The sequence below is a fragment of the Capricornis sumatraensis genome, chromosome 21 (assembly GCF_032405125.1).
Source record: "Capricornis sumatraensis isolate serow.1 chromosome 21, serow.2, whole genome shotgun sequence".
NCBI lineage: Eukaryota > Metazoa > Chordata > Mammalia > Artiodactyla > Bovidae > Capricornis > Capricornis sumatraensis.
The window spans coordinates 52,448,122-52,474,106 of record NC_091089.1 but is presented as its reverse complement, the minus strand read 5'-3'; the positions used below and the strand labels follow the sequence as shown (position 1 = coordinate 52,474,106).

The 25,985-nt window shown below is 41.4% G+C and overlaps 1 protein-coding gene across 1 annotated transcript in view; it reads left to right on the top strand.

The window, feature by feature from the left end:
* Positions 1-24,550, top strand: part of MBD1 (methyl-CpG binding domain protein 1) — a 59,789-nt gene extending 35,239 nt beyond the window's left edge. Inside the window, exons 20-24 of the mRNA XM_068993798.1 lie at positions 592-895; positions 3,078-3,296; positions 17,786-18,002; positions 20,231-20,333; positions 24,322-24,550. Of these exons, the coding sequence (XP_068849899.1) occupies positions 592-895; positions 3,078-3,296; positions 17,786-18,002; positions 20,231-20,333; positions 24,322-24,550 (1,072 nt within the window). The remainder of the gene's footprint in view (positions 1-591; positions 896-3,077; positions 3,297-17,785; positions 18,003-20,230; positions 20,334-24,321) is intronic.
* The last annotated feature ends 1,435 nt before the right edge of the window (positions 24,551-25,985 follow it).

Here is a 25,985-nt window from a genome sequence, read left to right as displayed (position 1 = left end):
TTTTCTCAACTCTAACAGTAAGCCCTTTAGTGGACATGTGTCCTGTCCTGCCTGGAATCCAGAGGCAATAGGGAAGCGTCACCGTGGTCATGCAGACTCTATCCTTGGATCTCTTCTTGGGTGTACACGCAGGGTCTCTTTCTACCAAAGCCTTAATCTAACTGTAATGTTGCAGGGACTTGTTCCTCTCCTGTTTCCTCCATAGTAATCACAGTAATTACCGTTTACTGAGTTCCTATTATCTACCAGGTATTTACATCCATTTATCTCTGAACCTTAGCAGAACCTTTAAAGACAGTTCTTTTCCAGATATAAAAATAAGCTCAGATAGATAGAGTTTGTGACCCAAGGTCACACAGGAAACGGCAGAACCAGGATTCAGAGGCTGCTCCGCTTGACTCCAGAGCCTGGATTTTGTCTGTGGCATCCTGGCATCTTCCTCCTTGCTGCTCCCCGATGTGTATCCGCGCTCAGATGGCGTATATCCAGTTCTTTAACTTGCTCACTTCAGTGTCTGACAGTGCAGATTTGTGCCTAAAGAGAGCAATGTCTTATGAAAGGCCCGATTTCTTTTTTAAATTGCCCTTTCAGGGAACGCTGCCAGGAGCTACGCGCTGAGCTGTTTTGTATCCATCAGAAGGCGGTGTGCGAGGATCGGAAAGCTCAGATAGCGTTTAACGAGGAGCTGAAAAGGCAGAAGGTGGTGGAAGAGCAGATGTTCTCAAAGCTCTGGGAGGAAGACCGCCTGGCCAAAGAAAGGCGAGAGGCTAAGGAGGAGAGGAGGCAGAAGGAGCTCGTGGAGAACACGCGCCTGGGGCTAAACGCCCAGGTCACTAGCATCCGGGCGCAAAGGCAGGCCGCGCAGCGGCTGAGGGAGGAAGAGGCACGCCTTGTGGTGGGTTTTTTCAAATTCTGCTTGTGGTAGAATGGTGAACTCAGTGGGTACAATACCCGGTTTGCAGGCCTGCTTAAGAAGAAAAGGAGAATTTTATTCAAGCCAAACCAAGGATTATAATATGGGAGACAGACTCTCAGAAGCTCTGAGAATTGCTCTGCCTGTTAGTGGTTGAAGGCACATTCATATACCTTTTCAAGTCAAAGGGTCATACATCAAAATGACACACTGGTATTTTACATAAAGTTCATCAAATATAAATAGTCTAGATAAGCACATACAAAGCAAGCAGTAAGTCACCATGGCCCCTTACAGAATTCGGAAAGAATACTAATCTAAGAAGTTCCATTACTAGTGTCAGAAGAAAGGAAATAAAAATTGATCTTTATTGTGAAGAAGGCATTCTCATCTTTGAGGAGGTCTGGTTAATGTGTAATGAAGATGCATATTGCACTGTAAAGAGGGAGGGAGGAGGCCCTAACTGGCAGAGAGTTTTATGTTTAAATTTTCTTGTTTAGCCTCAAAATATAAATTTTCTAAAAGAAAAACACTATCCTCAACCATAACCCCTAGCAGCCACTGATAGGTTCTTTAACACTATTATTTTGTAATTTATATGTTATATAAATTTCACCCTTTAAATGTTATAATAATAACATGTGTTATAGCAATACTGTTATATTAAATGGTAATAATATGAACATTTTCAAATGAACAGAAGTGGAGAGTCCCATGAGCCCTTGTGTACCAATCTCCCAGTTTCAACAGCTGTTATATTTTGATATATTGATTTCCTGTATTCTACCCCCTTCCATTTTTGACTTACAATTTGCCCCACACATGTCATTTCCCCTTTAAATACATTCTTGTTATTGAGTATGCATCTCAACAACAATATAATTAAGGACTTTTCTTATACATTTTCAAACCTAAAAAAATTAATAATAATTCATTGTTATCATCGAAAATCAGTATCAAATTTCCACTATTGTCTAAGTTATTTGACGTTTAAATTGGAATCCAAACATTACTGTCCTGTCATAAGTCTTTTTGAAAGAGTGACTATTTATCATTCAAATCTGGGCATATTTGAGATTGAAAGGGGGTGTAGTTAATTCAGTGCCTCAGCATAACAGTGTAAAATCAGAACTAACCTGGGGAAACCAAGACATAGTAAACTACTTGTCGGTTTCTTAGTCTTGAACAATTCTCTCCTATTTCCATCTCTGCCTGTTTTATAGTTTGAGTTGGATGATTGCTGCTTCCTGTAGTCAATCTTACTTTTTAAAAAATGTGGCCTGCTATACCACTGGCTTTTATGTTTGATGTCCACTGTTTTGCCTTAAATACTGCAGAGCATTTTCACTTATATTACCTCATTTGACTCTCACAATTCAGTGTGGATTTACTGCTCATGGCATTAATGGAAAGCCAAAAATCGTGGTATTCATGGCTGTTGTGAGTCTCAGATCAAGTCAGCTGGGACTTGTATCTCTCCTCACTATAACTGTGTCATCTCCTGTCCCAGCTGAGAAAGGACTTATCCTTCCAGGAGAGTTCAAATGCCTTTGGTGGGAGGATTAATGCTTCACTTTATACCATACCCAGATTTTCTACCAAACTCCCAACACCCAGCAGTGTTGGTGCCCCAGTTAAAACTGCTTGATTAGTCACGCAGGTAAGCCAGCCAGGAGGGTCAGATAGATAAGAAAATGAGAGGAATGGAAAGTACTTTTAAAGAAAAAAATGCTTAATTTACTTTTGTATATTTGACTGATGTGCACATTTCCATTCTTAGACTCTAATTGCTGGTTAATAATGTATCCAAATCTCGATATGCAGATACGCATGGAAGACTAAAGTCGGGAAGGTCAACACGCCAAAATGTTGAGAATGGTAGTAGGTGAATGGTTACTAAGAATAAAAGTGATTTATCGTTATACTTTTCTGCATTTTGAACTCCACACTATTTATTACTTTATAATCACACACAGCAATTTCACAAAGCCTTATTGTTGATTCAGCAATGAAAAGTCAAGTTTTATGTCTCATAGTCCCTTTACACCCAGGAGTGTATGCTTTCCAAGAAACTCTTTATTCTCACCTCTTAAATGAAATGCATGAACTTTTTTGTTTTGTCCAACTGTCCTGATGCGTTATCTTCATTATTGTTCTGCCTTAGGAAAATGAAAATGCACGGGTGAAACTTGAGAATGAACAGGATAAGCTAAAGAAACAGAAGACAAAACAGGAAATAAGGGTTGCTTTGCAAAAAGCCCTCCAAGAGAAGATGGAGCGTATGCAGCAGGAATACAGAGAAGAGCAGGATTTGAACATGAAGCTCATGCAAAATGCCCTTCAAAATTTACAGGATGAGACCGATAAAAAGAAGCAAAAAAAAGTAAGACGCTTACTCAATGCCTTTTATGTGCTGGAGAGGTTCCTTGGGTCAGTCTTATGGGAGCCAGCCACGGGTAGAATAAACCGTAACACTGCTTTTGTAAGTGCGGTCCATGAACCACAGCATCAGTGTCATCTAGAAGGATGTCAGAAATTCATCGGCTCCAGAATCAGAATCCCCATATTCAGGTCTATGGCAGGGATAAGAAGCCTGTGTTTTAACAAGCTCTCTCAGGTGATTCTGATGCTCAGTCTATTTTGAGAACTCCTACTCTATAGCATGGTGTTAGTACTGTGATAGCAGGATGGTGTCACAGGAAGTAGAGTGACTAAGTATGTCCAGAAACTGGGGAAGACTTCACTGAAGAACGGGCGTTCAAGCTAGACTTTGAAGGATGTATAGTTTTGACAGCAAAGAGAGTAGAGAAAATCATTCCAATATTTATTTAGCTGTTCCTCTGAAATTTATATTGAACTCTTTAGGGTGTTGTATTTTTCCTAAAGATATTACGATTTGTTTTGTTTTGTTTCAGTTGACTTTACTTTTCAGGGAAGTTTTAGGTTCACAGCAAAAGTGAGCAAAAGGTACAGAAATTTCCCATATGCTCCTGCCCCAACACATGCATAGCCTTCCCCATTCACAACATTCTCCACCAGAGTGGTACAGTTGTTACAGTCAATGAGCCTACACATCATGATCACCTAAAGTTCATAGCTTATAGTAGGTCTGCTCTTTGGTGTTGTATATCTATAGGTTTGGGCAAATGTGTGATGACGTGTATCTACCATGAGAGTATCATACAGAGTAATTTCAGCAGCCTAAAAATCCTCTGTGTTCCCCATGTTCTTCCCTCTTTCTACCCCAAACCCTCGGAAACCTGATATTTTTGCTGTCTCCAGAGTTTTGCCTTTTCCAGATAGTCATACCTTTGGAATTACATAGTTTATAGGTTTTTCATATTTTCTTTCACTAACTAATATACTTCTAAGTTCCCTCCATATCTTTTCATAGCTTCATAGCTCTTCTATCACTGAATATATTCCATTGTAGGAATGTACTACAGTATATTTATCCATTTAGCTTCTGAAGGACATCCTTGATTGTTTTGGTGATTATGAATAAAGTTGGGCTTCCCAGGTAGCGCTAGTGATAAAGAATCCCCCTACCAATGCAAGAGACTTAAGAGATGCAGGTTCGATCCCTGCGTCAAGAAGATCCTCTGGATGGCAACCCATTCCAGTATTCTTTCCTGGAGAATCCCATGGACAGAGGAGCCTGGCAGGCTGTAGTTCATGGAGTTGCAAAGAACTGGACATGACTGAGTGACTTAGCACAGCACAGCACATGAAAAGTTGCTATTTACATTCTTATGCAGATTTTTATGTGCACATAAGTTTTCAACTCATTTGGGTAAATAACATGAGCATGTTTGCTGAAGCATGTAGTAAGACACATGTAGTTTTCTAATTACCAAACTGTCTTCCTAATGGTCTATACTGTTTTGCATTCCCACCAGTAATGAATGAGAGCTCCTGTTGCTCAGCGTCCTGATCAGTATTTTGTGTTGTCAGTTTTCTAGACTTGGGCTGCTCCAATAGGTGTGTATCGGTGTCTCATTGCTGTTTAATTTTAATTTCCCTGATGTCATGTGATACTGAGGATTAAGGGTTCCAAACCCAGTTCCAGTGTGTGGAGTAGACTTCAGGCAATACTCAGACAAGAGCTGGGTATCCTATCAGTTCAGTCACTCAGTTGTGTCCAACCCTTTGCAACCCCATGGACTGCAGCACATCAGGCTTCCCTGTCCTTCACCAGCTCCCAGAGTTTACTCAAACTCATGTCCATTGAGTAGGTATTGCCATCTAACCATCTCATCCTCTGTCGTCCCCTTCTCCTCCCTCCTTCAATCTTTCCCAGCATCAGGGTCTTTTCTAATGAGTCAGTTCTTCACATCAGGTGGCCAAAGGCATCAGCATCTGCCCTTCCAATGAATATTCAGGGTTGATTTCCTTTAGGATTGACTTGTTTGATCTCCTTGCTCTCCAAGGGACTCTCAAGAGTCTTCTCCACAGTTCAAAAGCATCAGTTCTTCGGTGCTCAGCCTTCTTTATGGTCCAACTCTCACATCCATAGGGTGTCCTATAACTCAGCTCAGTTCTGGTGCTGTCGACCTGGAGGTAGCATCCGATTCCACAGTACGGGGAGCAGTTCTATAAAACTGCCCCCCACCTCAGATGCCGGTTTTGAGCCTAGATAGCTACCTGTGCTTCTGACCACCTGGCTACAAACTGAACGTTCAGGTGATCACCCTCCAACTCAGGATGCCAACTACAAATCCAAGTTTCTCCCTGACAGACTAGCTGTAAATCAGAAGTTCCCACAGACCCCTCTTTGTGTTCGATTAATTGGCTAGAACACCTGACAGAACTCAGGAAATCAGTTTTCTCACTAAATTACCAGTTTATTACAAAAGATATTAAAGGATACAAATAAACAGCCAGATGAAGAGATATATAAGATGAGGAGGTCCTGAACAAAGGAGCTTCCGTCCTCACGGAGTTTGGGGCATGGCCTGGTGAAATCATCCTTGTTCCCCAAGCTGAAGCTTTCTGAACCCTCTCCTTTGGGTTTTCATGTAGGCTTCATTACATAGACATGATTGTCATTGCCATTGGGTGGGTGATTGACTCTCTAAACCTTCTCCTCGGCCCAGAGATCAGGGAAGTGGGACTGAAAGTTTCAGTGCAATAACCACACAGTTGGTTCTCCTGGCAAACTTAGGTGTGATCCAGAAGTCACCTCATTAACATAACAAAAGACAACTTTATTGGTTTCATTACATAGGAAATTCTAAGGATTTTAGGAGCTCTGCCAGAAACGAGGATAAAGATCAAATATATAATTTTTTAAGATGAATGGGTGTTGGATTCTGTCAAATGTTTTTCCTGTATTTATTGATATGATCATATGGTTTTTCTTCTTTAGCTTGTTGATGTGATGGATTACATTAATTGATTTTTGAATATCGGACCAGCCTTGCTACCTAGGATAAATCTTACTTGGTCATGTTGTATAATTCTTTTTACACATTGTTGGATTCAATTTACTAATATTTTGTTGAGAATTTTTGCATCTATGTTCATGAGAAAGATAAGTGTATAATTTTCTTTTTTCATAATGTCTTTTTTCACTTTTGGTATTAGGGTAATTCTGGCTTCATTGGATGAGTTAGGAAATATTCTTCTGCTTCCATTGTGAAAGAGGTTGTAGAGATTTGGTATAATTCCTTCCTTAAATGTTTGGTAGAATTCACCAGTGAACTCATCAGGGACCAGTGTTTTCTGTTTCAGAAAGTTATTAATTATTAATTCAGCTTTTTAATAATAGATATAGGCCTATTCAGATTGTCCTTTTCTTCTTGTGTGAATTTTGGCAGATTGTATCTTTCAAAGAATTGGTTCATTTTCTTTCGGATATCAAATTGTAGGCATAGAGTTGTTCATAGTATTTCTTATCCTTTTTAATGGCCCTGGGGTTTGTAAATATAGTGATGTCCAGGCTTTCATTTCTGATCTTAATTTTTGTCCTCTCCTTGGCCTCTGTGGGCATTAAGAGGGGTGCTTGCCTGATCCTCAGGCCAAGCAGGCCCCTGTAGGGCCAAGCGCTGCCCCCATCAAAGCCTCCCTTGGCTGCCCTGGCCCCAGTGGGCCTAAGCGCCACCCCTGCCATAGCCTCCTCTAGCCCCATAGGTCCTAGGGACCCTTGAATGGGTCCAGGTACGTGACTACTGCAGTTCTGGGACATGACCTCAGCAGATCTGCACCAGTGGCCTAGTGAAAATGACCTGAGAGTCATCAGGGCCATTTGTCAGCATAGCCATGGTTAAGGTGGAAGAGAGAACAGTGCCAACAACAGTGTACTTTCTGAGCCTGCAAGTGTGTGAAAAGCGACACAACAGAGCACACTCCCAGGTGTACAGCTCGAGAGCAGGAATTCTCAGAGGCCCCTCTCCCAGCGGAGTGCTCCAAGCCCACCGACCTTGCACTGCAGATAAGAAACACAGCTAAGAAACAGATCTCAGGGCCTCTGTCTCAACAACTATGAGCAGATCATGCGCCTGACAGGGCAGTGACAACCACAGGGCGAAGGGGAGACCCTGCTCAGGAACCATCTCACCCACCAGGTGGCAGACACCAGAAGCAAGAGGAACTACAGTCCTGCAGCTTGCAGAAAGGAGACCACAAGCAGTCAGTTAGACAAAATAAGATGACAGAGAAATCTGCTGCAGATGAAGGAAGGAGTAAGATAAAAATCTGTAACAATTAAATGAAGAGGAGATAGGCAATCTACTTGAAAAAGAATTCAGAATAGTGATAGTAAAGATGATCCAAGATTTTGGAAAAAGAATGGAGGCACAGATTAAGAAGATGCAAGAGATGTTTAACAAAGACCTAGAAGAACTATAGAACAAACAGAGATGAACAATAGAATAACTGAAATGAAAAACACTCTGGAAGGAATCAATAGCAGAATAACCGACGCAGAAGGACAGGTAAGTGAGCTGGAAGACAGAATGGTGGAAAGCACTGCCCTGGAGCAGAATAAAGAAAAAAGAATGAAAAGAAATGAGGACAGTCTCAGAGACCCCTGGAACAACATTAAATGCACCAACATTGACATTACAGGGATCTCAGAAGAAGTGAAAGAGATGAAAGAGAAAGGGCCTGAGAAAATATTTGAAGAGATTACAGTTGAAAACTTCCTTCACATGGGAAATGAAATAGTAACCCAAGTCCAGGAAGGTCAGAGAGTCCCATACAGAATAAAGCCAAGGAGGAACACACCAAGACACGTATTAATCAAACTAACAAAAATCAAACAACAAAGAAAAAAATATTAAAACCAACAAGAGGAAAGCACCAAATAACATGCAAGAGAATTCCCATAAGGTTGTGAGCTGTTTTTTCAGCAGAGACTCTGCAGGCCAGAAGGGCGTGGCATGATAGATTTAAAGTAATGAAAGGGATAAACCTACAATGAAGAATACTCTACCCAGCAAGGCTCTTATTCAGATCTGACAGAGAAATCAAAAACTTTACAGACTACACAAGAGCTAAGAGAATTCAGCACCACCAAACCAGCTTTACCTCAAATTCTGAAGGGATTCTCTCTGCAGGAAACAGAAGAGAAGAGAACAAAAGATGAAGGGAATAAAGACCTACAAAAACAAAGCCAGAACAATTAAGAAAATGGCGGTAGAAACACATATATTGATAATCACCTTAAATGTAAATAGATTAAATGGTCCAACCAAAAGACACAGACTGGCTGAATGTATATAAAAACAAGACTCATTGCTGCCTACAAGAGACCCTCTTCAGACCTAGAGACACAAACAGACTAAAATATTTTTATGTCCATGCAAAGGGGTCTTCTTTGGACCAGCAATTTGGATACTGGCCAAAGGTAGGAGATAGTTGCTTTGGAGCAAGAGGTCATTTATCTCTTCATCTAATGTCAAGTAGGGGCCCAACCCACACCTGCTGATAGAGACAGCTAGATCCCAGGGTCCTTTTTGGATTTCATATCCTAATGTGGTTGGCAACCACTAGGTTGAGGGCCACTTTTCCACACTCTGAGATCCACACAGTTCAGCTAGGGGGTCCTGGAGCTATAATTTCAATCTCTCGCAAAGCTTGTGATGAATTTTTAATTAACTAGTCTTTTATAACCTGAATAGTGAGGCATAGCCAGTGGCCCTAGTTATCTTCTGGGTCAACAAAATCTGTAAAATGATTCTAAGCAATTTGGTGGGAGTTTGTCCTCTCAGGCTTTCAATCATATTGCATGCACAACCCACCCTTGACTGGACCACCAGCATGTGGAAGACAGAGAGACACTGAATAATCAAAATGGTAAAGGGAGTACTCATCTGGTGAGTGGATGTGAATGCCATCCTCTCTAACGTCAAAGGAGTGGGGGTTTGCTTTCAGTACTAACAGGGAAGTCTTTGGAGATGACTGGTAAGTACATATTGGAGAAGGCAATGGCACCCCACTCCAGTACTCTTGCTTGGTAAATCCCATGGACGGAGGAGCCTGGTGGGCTACAGTCCATGGGGTCGCGAAGAGTCGGACACGACTGAGCGGCTTCACTTTCACTTTTCACTTTAATGCATTGGAGAAGGAAATGGCAACCCACTCCAGTGTTCTTGCCTGGAGAATCCCAGGGACGGGGGAGCATGGTAGGCTGCCATCTATGGGGTCACACAGAGTCAGACACGACTGAAGCGACTTAGCAGCAGCAGCAGCACAGCCTGGGGCCAAATTTCTGTCTGGGGCACAATATATAACTGTATAAAAGCTTGAGGAATATGTCTTTGATTAGGCCATTGTGGCCACTGATGCGAAGAGCTGACTCATTTGAAAAGACCCTGATGTTGGGAAAGATTGAAGGCAGGAGGAGAAGGGGACAACAGAGGATGAGATGGTTAGATGGCATCACCGACTCAATGGACATGAGTTTGGGTAAACTCCAGGAACTGGTGATAGACAGGGAGGCCTGGCGTGCTGTAGTTCATGGGGTTGTAGAGAGTCGGGCACGACTAAGTGACTGAACTGAACTGAACTGAGGCCATTGTGCCTTTTTGTGAGTCTAACCTCTTGAGGCTGAACCTAAGTAGAATTCCACAAGATTCCATATGCTAGAGCCCATGACAGAACAACCTGGGAGGTGAGATGGGTACTTGGATCTGAATCTACATTGGTGTGTCAAAGGGGATGAGCACATACTTGATTAAGAAGGAGATTACATAATGCAAAGTAGCCAGCAGGCCTTCAGTGAAGGTATGGATGATGGTGGTGCATACCTATTAGATCTTGTGAAGGGCAACAGCAGCCTGATAAAATCGAGATGCCATCTGGAATAGTCTGTCATCCAGGGCATATGTCTCCACCAAGGATATTTCCAGACATTCTGGGGGGACAAAGGAAGCAATTATCTACCGCCACTTTGGTTAGAGCTGGGATAAAGGGCATGCTACACCTGCCTGCCTGTCAATAAGTGCTGTCAGTCCCCTGTGGCCTTATAGAATATGGGTCCACTCTGTTAGTGGGTATGGCACTGAGGAATAGTTATGTCCAGGGTTGTTCTTGATACTTTGTGTCCAGGGATGTAATTTGGATGAGTCTGTCATGTTACTATAAGCTTCTGGTGTTTGCTGTTGTTCGTATCTGTGTGTATTGACCTGGGTGATCATAACTGACATGCGTGAGTTGGCTATTTCTTTCCAAATGGAGGCGCCCCGTATATACTTTCCCCAAATTGTGAAATTATCCTTTTGCCATTGCCCAGACTAGACTGCGAATCCTTTGGCTACCTCTCGGATGTGAGTAAAAATGTGTGCCCTTATGAGTCTCATTTTTATGGCCTGTTATAGATCCAGGTACACTGCCCCTAACTCTGCCAACTGAGCTGAGCCACGAGAGCTGTCCTATACTAGGGATGCACCATGGCCTGTGTTTACAATGGTGGTGCTTCCAATGGTGAAGAACATCAACTCCCTTTCTGTGGCAGGAAATTGGTTGTAAGGGGTTCCCCAAGGGGCTAGAGGGACTGGCATGAGTGTGCCACTAGCTGCACCTTGCTGTCAGTGAGCAAAGGGCTGGGCGTGGGGGGAAATTACATTTTCCTGTAGTTTGGAAAGACCCTTGACATCAGATTTAGTCCTTTTCTGAAGGTGCCATTTCTATTTTAACAGTAAGGCCTCAGTGGCTTTATTGAACCTCTGCTGGGTTGAATCCCCAAAACGTGGAAAAGCATGGCCTTGTACTTTGAGGGGATTCTCTGTAGGAAGAATTATCTGGATTGGGGGTCAATTGGAGCCTCTTCAAGACTGGAGATGAAATCTAGGTCATCTGGGTTGCTCTATTCAAAGAAGTGATAGATTCATTGGACAAAACCTGTCTTACAGAGAGGGAGTCAGGCCTCATCTAGTATTTCCCACTGGCTTTGAGTCTTTGTAGTAATAACCGCAGTAAAGGGTAAGCTCAGCAGACTGAGCGACTTCACTTCCACTTTTCACTTTCATGCACTGGAGAAGGAAATGGCAACCCACTCCAGTGTTCTTGCCTGGAGTATCCCAGGGGCGGCAGAGCATGGTGGGCTGCCGTCTATGGGGTCGCACAGAGTCGGACACGACCGAAGCGACTTAGCAGCAACAGCAGCAAGCCTTAAGAATCCCAGTAAACAGGGGAAGGTATTCTCTTTCTGTAACTTTAGGATGGTACCTTTAGGTTTGGACTCTTCCTAGTCACTGGACTGGAGGAGGAAATGGCAACCCACTCCAGTATTCTTGCCTGGAGAATTCCATGGACAGAGGAGCCTGGCGGGCTACAGTCCATGGGGTTGCAAGAGTCAGACACGACTGAGTGACTTTCACTACTACTACTACTGCTACTAGTCACTGGAAACCTTGATTATGGTATTTCACTTTTCCTGCATGGAAGACTAGAGGTTGCCCAGGCTTGATCCCTCAGATGAGTGAAGCTCTGATAAAACCCCAGCGGGTTAATCTTTGGTTAAATACTTTCCCCTGAGGGCAAACCTCATTAAGAAGAATAGAATGCTCTAGTGTATTTCAGAATAGTACATTTTCCCCTCCGCTTGCCATACACACGAAGGGATTTTTCTCAGATATTTACTGTGAGAAACTGGTAGAACTCCAGAAGGTAATATTCACAAAAGTTGTGGGGTCTCCCTGGGCCACTGGGTCCCCTTAGAGTTTTTAACTCAGAATTGTCCACACTTGACCTTCCAACCAGCCTCATTTTGTTTTCAATTTGCATTTCAATAATAGCTAATGATGTTGACCAACTTTTAATATGCTTGCTTGTATCCTCTTCAGTGAAATATCTTCTGATATCTTTTGCCCAGTTTTCTAATTGAATTGTTTATTTCTCTTTCTTTTCCTTCCTCCCTTCCTCTGTTCCTTTCTTTCTTACTATTTTTGTTGTTCAGCTTTTTGTTCTCAATTGGATCATCTTATTTTACTTAACAGCTTCATTAAGATATCATTCATAAAACATACAATTCATCCATCTAAAATGTACATTTCAATGGATTTTAGTGCCACCATCACCACAGTTGATTTTAGAACGTTTTTTGTTATCCCACTTTCTCTCTTCCTCTTCACCCCTAGACCAGAGCAACTACTAATAGCCTTCCTGTTTCTATTGATTTCTTATTCTGGACTTTCATATGAATGAAATTATATATTATGGGATCTTTTGACTGGGTTCTTTCACTTCAGTTCAGTTCAGTTGCTCAGTCATGTCTGACTCTTTGCAGCCCTGTGGACTACAGCACACCAGGTTTCTTGCCTTCAATCTTTCCCAGCATCAGGGTCTTTTCTAATGAGTCAGTTCTTTGCATCAAGTGGCCAAAGTATTGGAGTTTCAGCTTCAGCTTCAGTCCTTCCAGTGAATATTCAGGACTTATTTCCTTTAGGATTGACTGGTTTGATCTCTTTGCTGTCCAAGAGACTGTTAAGAGTCTTCTCCAACACCACAGTTGAAAAGCATCAATTCTTCAGTGTTCAGCTTTCTTTATAGTCCAACTCTCACATCCATAATGTTTTTAAGGTTTATCCATGTTGTAGACTATATGAGTTGGAGAAGGCAATGGCACCCTACTCCAGTACCTGGAAAATCCCATGGATGGAGGAGCCTGGTAGGCTGCAGTCCACGGTGTTGCTAAGAGTTGGACTCCGCTGAGCGACTTCACTTTGACTTTTCACTTTCATGCATTGGAGAAGGAAATGGCAACCCACTCCAGTATTCTTGCCTAGAGAATCCCAGGGATGGGGGAGCCTGGTGGACTGCCGTCTATGGGGTCGCACAGAGTCAGACACGACTGAAGCGACTTAGCAGCAGTAGCAGCAGCAGACTGTATGACTGAATAATATCTCATTGTATGGATATATCATATTTTGTTTATATGTTTGTCCTTCATTGACATTTGATTTGTGTCTACATTGTTGCTATTTTGAATAATGTTAATATGAGCATTCATATGTGAATTTCTTTGTACATATATTTTTGTTTCTCTTGTGCATATACCAAGGAGTAGAATTACTGACTCTATGTTTAAGCCTGTGAATAATCTACAAATTGTTTTCCAAAGTGGCTTCACTGTTTTACATTCTCATACCCTCCTCCCACCAACCCCCCTCCGCCCCGCCCGCCCCGGCGGCGGCCCCGGCACCGGGGCGGGGGACCCCGGCCCAGGCCACAACCCAGAGTGGGGCGGGGGATGCCGGGCGGCGAGGACATGGCGACCGGCCCGCGGGGGGCAAGACCGGGGACCCGACCCGTGCTCGGGCGAGCGCACCGGAGCGGGGGCGCGGCGGGGATCACGGTTGCTCCCCTCGTCCAGCACGCGACGGCGGCGGCGGACAGGCGGCGGCGAAACGGGCAACGGATCGGGGCCGCGGCGCGCCCGGGAAGCGGGACACACCCCGGGGAGCAGCAGACGGAGAGCGGACTGAGGCGGACGGACAGACGGAGAGGGGCACCGACAGGGTGCGGCCACGCGAGGCCAGCGCCATGGAACCGGCGGCGGAGGTGTGGAGGGCGCGCGCCACCGCGAGGGGAGCGGCTCAAAGCGACCCAGGGGAGGGATCTCACCGCCAGAGGCCCTCCCCGCACAGGGGCGGTCCCGCGGCACCACTGGGGACGACAGACTGGCACCCTTCACCCTCACGGGGCATACTGGAGTGGGTTGCCATTTCCTTCGCCGGGGAACTTCCCTACCTGGGGATCGAACCCAGGTCTCCCACACATTGCATGCAGACGCTTTACCCTCTGAGCCACTAGGGAACCCCAGCAAATTTGGAAAACTCAGCAGTGGCCACAGGACTGGAAAAGGTCAGTTTTCATTCCAATCCCAAAGAAAGGCAATGCCAAAGAATGCTCAAACTACCACACAATTGCACCCATCTCACACACTAGTAATGCTCAAAATTCTTCAAACCAGGCTTCAGCAATACGTGAACCGTGAACGTCCTGATATTCAAGCTGGTTTTAGAAAAGGCAGAGGAACCAGAGATCAAATTGCCAACATCCACTGGGTCATGGAAAAAGCAAGAGAGTTCCAGAAAAACATCTATTTCTGCTTTATTGACTATGCCAAAGCCTTTGACTGTGTGGATCACAATAAACTGTGGAAAATCCTGAAAGAGATGGGAATACCAGACTACCTAACCTGCCTCTTGAGAAATCTGTATGGAGGCCAGGAAGCAACAGTTCGAACTGGGACATGGAGCAACAGACTGGTTCCAAATAGGAAAAGGAGTACATCAAGGCTGTATATTGTCACCCTGCTTATTTAACTTATATGCAGAGTACATCATGAGAAATGCTGAACTGGAAGAAACACAAGCTGGAATCAAGATTGCTGGGAGAAATCTCAATCACCTCAGATATGCAGATGACACCACCCTTATGGCAGAAAGTGAAGAGGAACTACAAAGCCTCTTGATGAAAGTGAAAGAGGAGAGTGAAAAAGTTGGCTTAAAGCTCAACATTCAGAAAACGAAGATCATGGCATTTGGTCCCATCACTTCATGGGAAATAGATGGGGAAACAGTGGAAACAGTGTCAGACTTTATTTTTTTGGGCTCCAAAATCACTGCAGATGGTGATTGCAGCCATGAAATTAAAAGACACTTACTCCTTGGAAGAAAAGTTATGACCAACCTAGATAGCATATTCAAAAGCAGAGACATTACTTTGCCGACTAAGGTCCGTCTAGTCAAGGCTATGGTTTTTTCAGTAGTCATGTATGGATGTGAGAGTTGGACTGTGAAGAAGGCTGAGTGCCAAAGAATTGATGCTTTTGAACTGTGGTGTTGGAGAAGACTCTTGAGGGTCCCTTGGATTGCAAGGAGATCCAACCAGTCCATTCTGAAGGAGATCAGCCCTGGGATTTCTTTGGAAAGAATGATGCTAAAGCTGAAACTCCAGTACTTTGGCCACCTCATGCAAAGAGTTGACTCATTGGAGAAGACTCTGATGCTGGGAGGGATTGGGAGCAGGAGGAGAAGGGGACGACCGAGGATGAGATGGCTGGATGGCATCACGGACTCGATGGACGTGACTCTGAGTGAACTCTGGGAGTTGGTGATGGACAGGGAGGCCTGGCATGCTGCGATTCATGGGGTCGCAAAGAGTCGGACACGAGTGAGCGACTGAACTGAACTGAACTGAACTGAACACTTACAAGAGTTCTGATTTTTCCACATGCTTGTTGTGTGTCTTTTTTACTTTAACCATCCTGGTTTGTCTGAAGTGGTATGTCACTGTGGTTTTCATTTGCATTTCTCTAATGACTAATGATGTTGAGCCTCTTTTTCTGTGCATGTTGGCCATCTGTATATCTTCCTTGGACTAATCTATCTAAAGGTTGCTGAAGTCTTAAGAAGTCTTCAAGTTATTTGCCTAGTTTTCGATTGTTGTCTTTCGGTTGTCTTTTTATTATTGAGTTGTAGGAGTTCTTTATATGTCCTAGATACAAATCCTTTATCACATAGTGTTAGTGTTAATCACTCAGTCGTGCCCAGCTCTTTGTGACCCCGTGGACTGCAGCCCACCAGGCTCCTCTGTCCATGGGATTTTCCAGGCAAGGATAATGGAGTGACTTATCACATAAGTCATCTGTAAATATTTTTCTCATTCTGTGGGTGTCCCTTGAAGTACAAAAGTTTTAAATTTTGATGAAGTAAAATTTATCTGTATTTCCTGTTGTTGCTTATGCTTTTGGTGTCCTATCTAATGAAACACTTTTCTTACACCCAAGGTCTTGAAGATGTCCTATGTTTTCTTCTTAAAGTCTTATAGTTTTAGCTCTTACATTTAGGCCTTTGCTCCATTTTGAGTTAACTTTTGTATGTGGTATGAGGTAGAGGCCCAACTTCATTCTTTGGCATGTAGATATCCAATTTTCCCAGCACCATTTGTTGAAGAGAGAATTTTTCCTCTATTGAATTGTCTTGGAACTCTTGTCAAAAATCAATTGACAATAAACGTGAGAATTTATTTTGGACTCTCAGTTCTATTTCATTAATCTATATGTCTCAATGACTATAGCTTTGTAGTAAGTTTGAAATCAGGAAATGTGAATTTTCCAACTTTGTTCTTCTTTTTCAAGTTGTTTTGGCTGTTCTGGCTCGCTTGTATTTCCATATGAATTTAGGATCAGTTTGTTGATTTCTGCAAAGAAATAAATTGGCATTTCTATAGGAAATATTTTGAATTTATAGACCAGTTTGGGAACAGTTGCCATTTTAACAATATTGTCTTCCACCCATGAACATAGGATGTCTTTCCATTTATTTAGGTCTTCTTTAATTTTTTTCAGCAATACTTTTTAGTTTTCAGAGTATAAGGTATGTACTTTTTGTTAAATTATTCCCAAAAGTATGAAGCTATGTATACAAGCCATTCTGAGGGTGCAGCTACACTCTCAGACCTTGCTAGGTTCTGAGAGTTCTACCTCAGATCTATGATATTCTCAAAAGAGATCATATCAGAGGTTGGATGGAATAACACAAGTATACTACCATGAAAGACAGAAGCCACCTGAAAATGACTGTATTATAAAGCCAGTCTGGGGCCTGAGCTGCACATTCAACTCACCTAGGGAACTTAAAAGCTATCCATTGGAAAGGAATCCCTAGGTGTGAGACTTAGCCCTTAGTACTTTTTAAAGCTCCCTAAGTGATTCCAAAGTGTAGCTAAGACTGAGATTTGGTGATGTATCATTTTCTAGTCAGAGACAGTGCTATAATAATAGTGACATATTTTGTTTGTCATGCTAACACTTTATTTACCTAAATTTAAACAAATGAAAATAAAGTTGTATAACTGAAAATTATCTGAGAACTTCTTTGAGGAACGCTTTGAGAAAGTGTTTGCATTATTACTATTTGAACTATTCAAAATGTGTTATAAAATATTTCAAACAGATGCAAAAATAGTACAATGAATCCCCATGGTTCCATTACCTAGCTGCAACAACCAGTAGCCAATGGCCATTCCTGTTTTATCTATTCCTCCCACCCATTCCCCACAGTCATCTTGAATATTTTTAGAAAGGGAAAGTGAAGTTGCTCAGTTGTGTCCTACTCTTTGCGACCCCATGGACGGTAGCCTATCAGGCTCTTCCTTCCATGGGATTTTCCAGGCAAGAATACTGGAGTGGATTGCCATTTCCTTCTCCAGGAGATCTTCCCGAGATGATATATTATTTTTAGGGTTTACTACTTTAATTGAATACTTAAAAAGTAAACCCTAAAAATAATACATCATCTGTCAATGTTTTGGTATGTAATTCTAAGGAATTATGGTTCTAAAAGATTTTAAAACTTATGCTCCCTAGTATTATCACACCTAAAAGTTTTAATAACATGAGGTAATTTTTATTTTATGTAGGAGGATATGAGAAGAGAACAGAAGATATATTATCAGTACTTGGCACAGCGGCATGAAGAAGAAAAAGCTCAGGAGAAAGAATTGGATAGAATGTTAGAGAAAGAGAAGGAAAAGAAGTTTGCTGAGAAGGACAAAGAGCTGAGACTTGAAAAGGAGGCAAGAAAACAACTTCTGAATGAAGTCATGTGTACCAGAAAACTTCAAGTTCAAGAAAAGTGTAAGGAAATGAATTACAGTTATATTATACTTGGGCCTAATTCAATTTAAGTAGCAACCTCAGTATTTATTAAATAGATACTATGTATGAAATAGTGACTTCCCTGGTAAAGTGTCTGCCTACAATGTGGGAGACCCGGGTTTTATCCCTGGATCGGGAAGATCTCTTGGAGAAGGAAATGGGAACCCACTCCAGTATTCTTGCCTGGAAAATCCCATGGGTGGAGGAGCCTATTAGGCTATAGTCCATGGGGTCACAAAGAGTCGGACACGACTGAGCTACTTCACATCATCACATCACATGTATGAAATACCATGAGGCGTGAAGAAGGGATTAAGGCAAGATCCCTGCTTTGTGGACCTTACCTAATTAAATACTTAAATATCTTTCGGCAAGTGTCTCCATACGCCTGCACCTGCATACCTTTTGCTTGGGTAGTTTTCTCTCCCTATGATGCTTTTGATCTTGAGAAAATCCTGGACATGCTTCAAGCCCAGCTCAAATGTCACATTTCTTGAGAGGCCCCCTCTGTTCCCCTATTCATGATAAACCTTCTTTCTCTTATTCATAAAATAATTTTCTTTCTGGGATTCTCATCATTTCTTGCTCACATCTCTGTCTTAGGACACCATTGAATTCCCTCAAACAGTGCTTGCTCACAAAAGGAAATAATCACTGAGAAGATTTCCACCATTCTTTGTCCAGATGGACACATTTACTAGTAGGATACCACTGGACTTGACACTAGTTGCCTTTGTAAGAGAAAGCTCATCTTGGTTCCATTGATTAATTCTCCACTCCAGGAATTATAACATCAGTTGAAAATTGTTAAGCTAGTGTTAGATTGAGTTTTAAGAAATGAGAAGAAAGCTTCTATACTGAAAAGATTTCTGTATTCCACCATGATAAATGTTTTGGCATACATTGAGAAAACATGAAAAATTTAAGTATTTGAAACCACTTATAGGCAATGGCAACCCACTCCAGTACTCTTGCCTGGAAAATCCCATGGATGGGGGAGCCTGGTGGGCTGCCGTCTATGGGGTCGCATAGAGTCAGACACGACTGAGGAGACGTAGCAGCAGCAGCAGCAGCATAAACAAGGAAGTAAAAATCAACCATAATTCACCACCCAGGAATAGCTATTGTTCACAGCTTCCTGCATTTCCTTCCAGTATTTTTACTATGTATATAATTTCCTCTCACAAATTAGTATCTTGTTGTATATATTGTTTTACAGCCTGCATTTCCCACTTATCATAACATTTTTCCAGGTCATTTTTCTTCAGTTTTAAAATCTGTAATGCTGGCTAGAAAGCCATTATAAAAATGGACCATAATTTATTTTACCTAAACACAACCAATGCACCTTCAACTTGTTTTGAAATTTTTCTTGCTGTTGTAGCATTGTGGGTTACTATCTCTGTACATAGGTATTTTGGCTCATATATAATTAAGATAAATTCCTGTAAATGGATTTGGAGGCCAAAGATAAATGCATTTCAGATGTATATTGCCTGGTTTATTTATTTATTTATTCCTTTGTGAACTCTGTTTTCTTTGTCAATCTTTTTCTACTGGATTGGTTAGGTTTTTCTTATTTAGTTTATAAAAGCCTTATATACTGCTTTTCCAGTAGTTTTTTTTTTTTTGTAACATAGAAACTCTCCTATTAACATGAATGGTAACAGAACTGTTTGTCCTCAAGAAGAGAAAGGTAAGAAGTATTCTCACAGTGGTAATCCGCTATGCAAAAGGCTGTTCATAGACTTCAGTAGCAAATGATTAAGAGAAAAGCTCTGAAGATTATAGTGCATAGGAGCCTAAGGCCTTTTCCCTCCTTAATGGAGATGGCTGTGCGTGCTCAGCCACTCAGTCGTGTCTGACTCTTTGCACCCCATGGACTGTGTCCTGCTAGGCTCCTCCGTCCATGGAATTTTCCAGGCGAGAATACTGGAGTGGGTTGCCCTTTCCTACTCCTGGGGATCTTCCCAGAGATTCAACCCATGTCTCTTGTGTCTCCTTCATTGGCAGACAGGTTCTTTACCACTATGCCACCTGGCAAACCCCAATGGGGATGACTATTTCTACCTTATTGAACTAAGATCCAATCCAGTGATTCTAAGCTCTGCCTTTCTAAAGACAGTATGGCATTGATGCCCAGATGATGCTGGCAAAGTCTTTCATGAAAAAAGTCATTTAGCAAAAATTACTTTTGTCTTTCTTAGTGCAACGGAAAGCAAAAGAACAGGAAGAGCGTAGTATGGAACAGGAACGTATGAATGAAGGTCTTAGAGAGCTTAACTGTGAAGAGAGGGAGAATTTCACAAGGTATGGCTTTGTTTTCTTCATGATTATTAACTACCTAAAAAGGGAGATTTTTAGCATAAAGGACAATGTGCCAGAATTCATGTATTATTAATATTATTTTACATCAGTATTTTGGGGTCAGCCAAAAAGTTCCTTTAGTTTTAAAGTAAAAATAAAAGACACATTTTTAATTTTCACTAAGAACTTTATTGAACTACATATCCACTGTTTTGTTCCACTACCTTCTGCCATTTTCTAGGCAACTTCATAATTCCATCTTCCCAAAACTTTTTATCTTTTTGAGCAAAGAACTGTTCCAGGTGACTTTTACAGTCTTCCAGGGAACTGAAATCTTTTACACTGAGAGAATTTTGTAGAGACTGAAATAAATAGAAATCTGAAGGTACAGTGTCTGGTGAATATGGTAGATGAATCAGAACTTCCCAGCCAAGGTGTAGCCATTGTTGCCTGGTCATCAAAGAAACATGCAGTCTTGTATTATCCTGACGGAAGATTATGTGTTTTCAACAGAAAACACATAATTCCAGGTACTTTTTGTCGAGTGCTGCTTTCAGTTAGTCTAACTGGGAGTAGTACTTGTGGGAATTAATTTGGTTTTCCAAGAGGAACTCACAGGACTCCCTTCCAATCCCACCACATACACAACATCATCTTTCTTTGGATGAAGACCAGCCTTTGGTGTTGGTGGTGGTTCATTTTGCTTGCCCCATATCTGTTCCATTTCATAATATTGTATGGAACACTTTTCATCACCTGTCACAATTTGTTTTAAAAACAGAATGCTTTTGTACATTAAAGTAAAGAATCACATACAGAAATACAGTCAAAGAGGGTTTTTTTGTTTTTTTTTTCTCTTTGCTTAACTTATGTTATGTTATGCAAAACATCAAAGTGATTAATATAGCCAAGCTGGTGCAAATGATTTTCAGCACTTGATTTGGATATTTGGAGTATGTTGGCTATCTCATGGTGTAATGTTGATTGGTATAACACTGGTATAACATTGATTGTTCTCAATGTCTCGGTTTGATTGCTGTCAACTTCAACTTGTCTGCCTGACTGTAGAGCATCATCTAGAGAGAAATCTCCAGCACAAAACTTAACAAACCACTTTTGATGCATTCTATCAATCACAGCACCTTCTCCATACACTGCACAAATCTTTTTTTGCATTTCAGTTGTGTTTTTACCTTTCTTGAAGTAAACATAATATGCCAAAAATATTGCTTTTTTTCTTCTATCTTCAATATTAAAATGGCTATACAAAAATTCACTGAACTTGATAATTTTTTTTAATGCACACTGATATGACAACCATCACAATGCAATCTAACAAAATTGTTTTTAATGAAGTTAGAGAAAACTAAGTGCTACTAGAGCCATCTGAAGGGAAAAAAACAAATGAATCTTTTGGCCAACGCAACCTGTAGACCATCTGTCCCAAAAGCTCAATTCAGTTTATAAAATTTCATATAAAAAATAAACACCTAGTTCAAAAGGAAAAAAAATAAGCACCAACCATTTAGTAAAATTCAACTCTATTGCCATTATATAGATTCTGATTACAGACATTAAGTGTTAAACTGGACAAACATCTTAAAATATATTTGACACAATTTTTGTAAAATAGGCACCAACCCTAAATTGTAATAAGATTTTTTTCCTCATGAAATAAATCCTGAAATATAATGTGAGCTAATTCAGTTCAGTCGCTCAGTCGTGTCCGACTCTTTGCAACCCCATGAATCACAGCACACCAGGCCTCTCTGTCCATCACCAACTCCCGGAGTTCACTCAAACTCACGTCCATCGAGTCGGTGATGCCATCCAGCCATCTCATCCTCTGTCCTCCCCTTCTCCTCCTGCCCCCAATCCCTCCCAGCATCAGAGTCTTTTCCAATGAGTCAACTCTTTGCATGAGGTGGCCAAAGTCTTGGAGTTTCAGCTTTAGCATCACTCCTTCCCAAGAACACCCAGGACTGATCTCCTTTAGAATGGACTGGTTGATCTCCTTGCAGTCCAAGGGACTCTCAAGAGTGTTCTCCAACGCCACAGTTTAAAAGCATCAATTCTTTGGGCACTAACATCTGGCCTCCTGCTCCTTGTTCTGCTCTGAAGGTCATTCCTTCTCACGTTTGAAAAGCCTTTTGTTGGAGATGTGAGGTGAACTTAATAGCAGCTCTCTTCCCTACCCAACTTCTGAATCAACTAAGAAAAAAAAAGGAGTGAGCAGAAAGTATTATAATTACTACAATTACCTATTGGTGTGTAACAAAACACCCCAAAATTTGTGGTTTAAAGCGAGTTTTGATGATGTCTCATGCTTCTGTTATTGATAAGGCTCAGCTGGGTGGTTCTTGCTTGGGATCTCATGTGGTTCAAGCCAGTTCTGGTTGGGGCTACATTCATCTGAAGGCTCAGCTAGAATGGACACTTAAGATACCTAACCTTACAGCTGGTAGAGTGTGCTGACTGTGCTTGGAGATCTCATTTGGTATTAGCCAGAACACCTACACGTGCCCTCTCCATGCATCTTCGGCTTCTCATGGACTGGTGTCTTGTTCTGAGAGGAAGAGTACCAATAGCAAGCATTCCAAGAGACAGAACGAGGAAGCTGCCAGGCCATTAAGGACTACACTTAGGGCTGGTTTAACACCACTTCCGTCGCACAGGGCCCATCTGCCTTCAATGGAATGGAGAAACGCTCTGTTTCCTGGTAGAGGGGTAGAGGTTCACACTGCAAAGAGTGTACGGTAGGCAGGATAGCACTGTGGCCATCTCTGAAAATAGAATCTGCCACAGAGGCATAGGCATGCTGTAATCTTTATTTCTGATAAAATTTGGTAATAATATGGTTTACAGATTATAAAATGATAAAACTGCTGTGGAAAGCAATATGAAATTTCCTCAAAAAAATTAAAACTAGAACCGCCATATGATCTAGCAGTCTCACTTCTGGGTATCTATCCAAAATAAATGAAAGCAGGACCTTAAAGAGCTGTTTGCATATTCATGTTCATAGCACCACTATTCATAATAGCCAAGAGGTGGAAATAGCCCAGATCTCCATTAACAGATGAATGGATAAATTAAGTGTGGTAGGTACATGCAGTGAAATATGATTCAGACTTTAAAAAGGGAGGGAATCCTCTCAGATGCTACAGCATGAGTGAGCCTTGAAGCATGCGAAGTGAAATCAGCTGGTCACAAAGAGACAAATGCTGTATGATTTTACTTACCTGAGGTACCTAGAGTAGTCAAATTCTTAAAGATAACAAGTAGAATGGTGGTTACCGAAGGCCAGGGAGAAGGGTCAAGGAAAGAGTTGTTTAATAGGTATAAAGTTTCAGATCTGCAAGATGAAAAAGTCCTGGAGATCTGTTTCACAATAATGTGAATATACTTAACACAACTGAGCTGTTCACTTAGAAATGGTTAAGATGGTAAATTACGTGTCTTTTACCACAAGGGAAAAAAATCACTATAAAAATTTAAATGTAGCTAACATATAGAGGAAATCATCTAGTTAATACTAAACAGAATGAGGTGGACTTACCAATCCAGTCACCAGCAGTACCACACCACTGGAAGCCCCACTGCAAGGAGAACATGCCGCCTTTTGATAGAAAGCAGAAAAGAAACAGGCAGAGCAGCCTGTTCCATTTTACCAATAGGTGTCACTTCTTCTTGGAGGGGAGTGCAGGGGTGGGGGGGGCGGGGAATGCAGAGAGGCCAAGGGCTCTCAGTAAATCTTTTGAATGGGAAAGAGACATTCCCTCACTAAAATCAATCATTTGTTCTAAGACTGTCATAATTATTATTGTGAGATAAACACAGTATTGAATTTTTCATCTTTCTTCCCCACTCACCCTGATTTTAATGGTAACTTTACTTGACTTCGAAAATCACATTTTAATTGTAATGCCCTATATAAATCCAAATGCTTACTTTGATAATTTTATATACTTTGATATTTCTAACATGTTAGACGCTGCAGTTTAGCTCAGGAGTACAGGAAGCAACTTCAGATGCAGATATGCTCCCAGCAGCAGGCCCGGGAAGCAGAAAAGGAAGAGGAGCGCCGAGAGTTTGAAGCGGGAATAGCAGCAGAGAAGAACTTCCAGGACAAGATCCAGGAGATCCTGTCCACCCACCCAGTGGTGCCCCGAAACATCCATCCCATGCGAAGGGCATGTCCTACTAAGCTTCCACCATAGTTGCATAAGCACCAACCTATTTTTCCTTAGTCTTTTGCTATTTTAAAATATAGTAGGTCTCTTTTAACTCATGGATAAATTGTTCTTTTATTCTCTGAGTTTCCATAATTATATGCCAGGAAATTTTCTTCTTTCAAATTAAACTGCTCCTTTCGTAGACTGACAAATCTGAATGACCCACTTCCTGTGATGATGAATGATCCACACAGTTAATAGTCCTGACTTACCTCCATGCCTCCCTTTCTTGTTCATGTATTAGTAGCTTCACTTTCTTTCATCCATCTGCCCATACGCCCATTTCCTCTTGCTTCCATTCTCTTCTCTCCTGTAGACATAGTTCTCTCCCTCTGTGTTTATGCCCTTGTGTAGTCCCCTTCCACCCTGAGTCTTGGGCACTATATGAAAAATATGTGCATTTACTGGTTAAGAAAAAACCAGGGTAGAAGTCAACATGGTCATATTCCTAATGCTCAGCATTATCATTATTTCCACTTCTCTGAGTTCCCTCCCAGGCTTTGTTATATGGATTCTCATTTTTGTTTTGTAAATACATTGCCATGTTGCTTCACCTACCATATTTACAAATGGATGCATAATAGTCAACTGGGTTTGTGTATTATGATTTATTAAACAATGGACTTTGAGTTTGTTTCAGATTTGTCTCTATAGCAAATTACTCTATGAAAACATTCATTTGAATTATTTCCTTAGAATCAATCAATTCCCAGGTGTGGGGTTTCTGGGTCAAAGGGGATTAATATTTACATACTTTTACTTCCAAGTATCATATTTACAAAAGCAGTTTTTAGAGTTGTAGACTCTTTTAGGGAAATGTTTTCAGGGCCAATTGATATATTCCCTGACGTAAAAATGTCTTTAAGCAAATTGTTTGCTAGAATTTCTGCTACTGAGATTTAGAAAGAGATGGCATTTACTCTATAGATCAGTTTGGGGAGAACTCCCATCTGAACAATAATGAGCTTTCCAACCCATGAAGAAGGTCAACCTCATCGTTCACTTAGGTCATCTTTAAATTTTAAGCAATGTTTTATAGTTTTCAGTGTGCAGGCCTTGTGCTTCTCTTGTTAAACTTGTTCCTAAGTATTGCTAAGTAATGCTGTTGTGAACAGAATTGTTTTCTTAATTTCGTTTTTGGATTATTCATTATTACCGTGTAGCAATATAATTGATTTTTATATATTGAGCTAGTATCCTGTGACTTTTCTAAATTTACTCATTAATTCTAGTAGTTTGTTTTTTTGTGTTTTGTTTGTTTGTTTTAGATTCTATAGGATTTCTACATTCAGGATCATGGCATTTGAAAATAAAGACTGTTTATTTTTTTTCCAGTCTGGATACCTGCTGTTTCTTCTTCTTGCCTTACTGTACCAGTTAGTGCAATATCAAGTAGGATATTGAATAGAAGTGGAGAGAA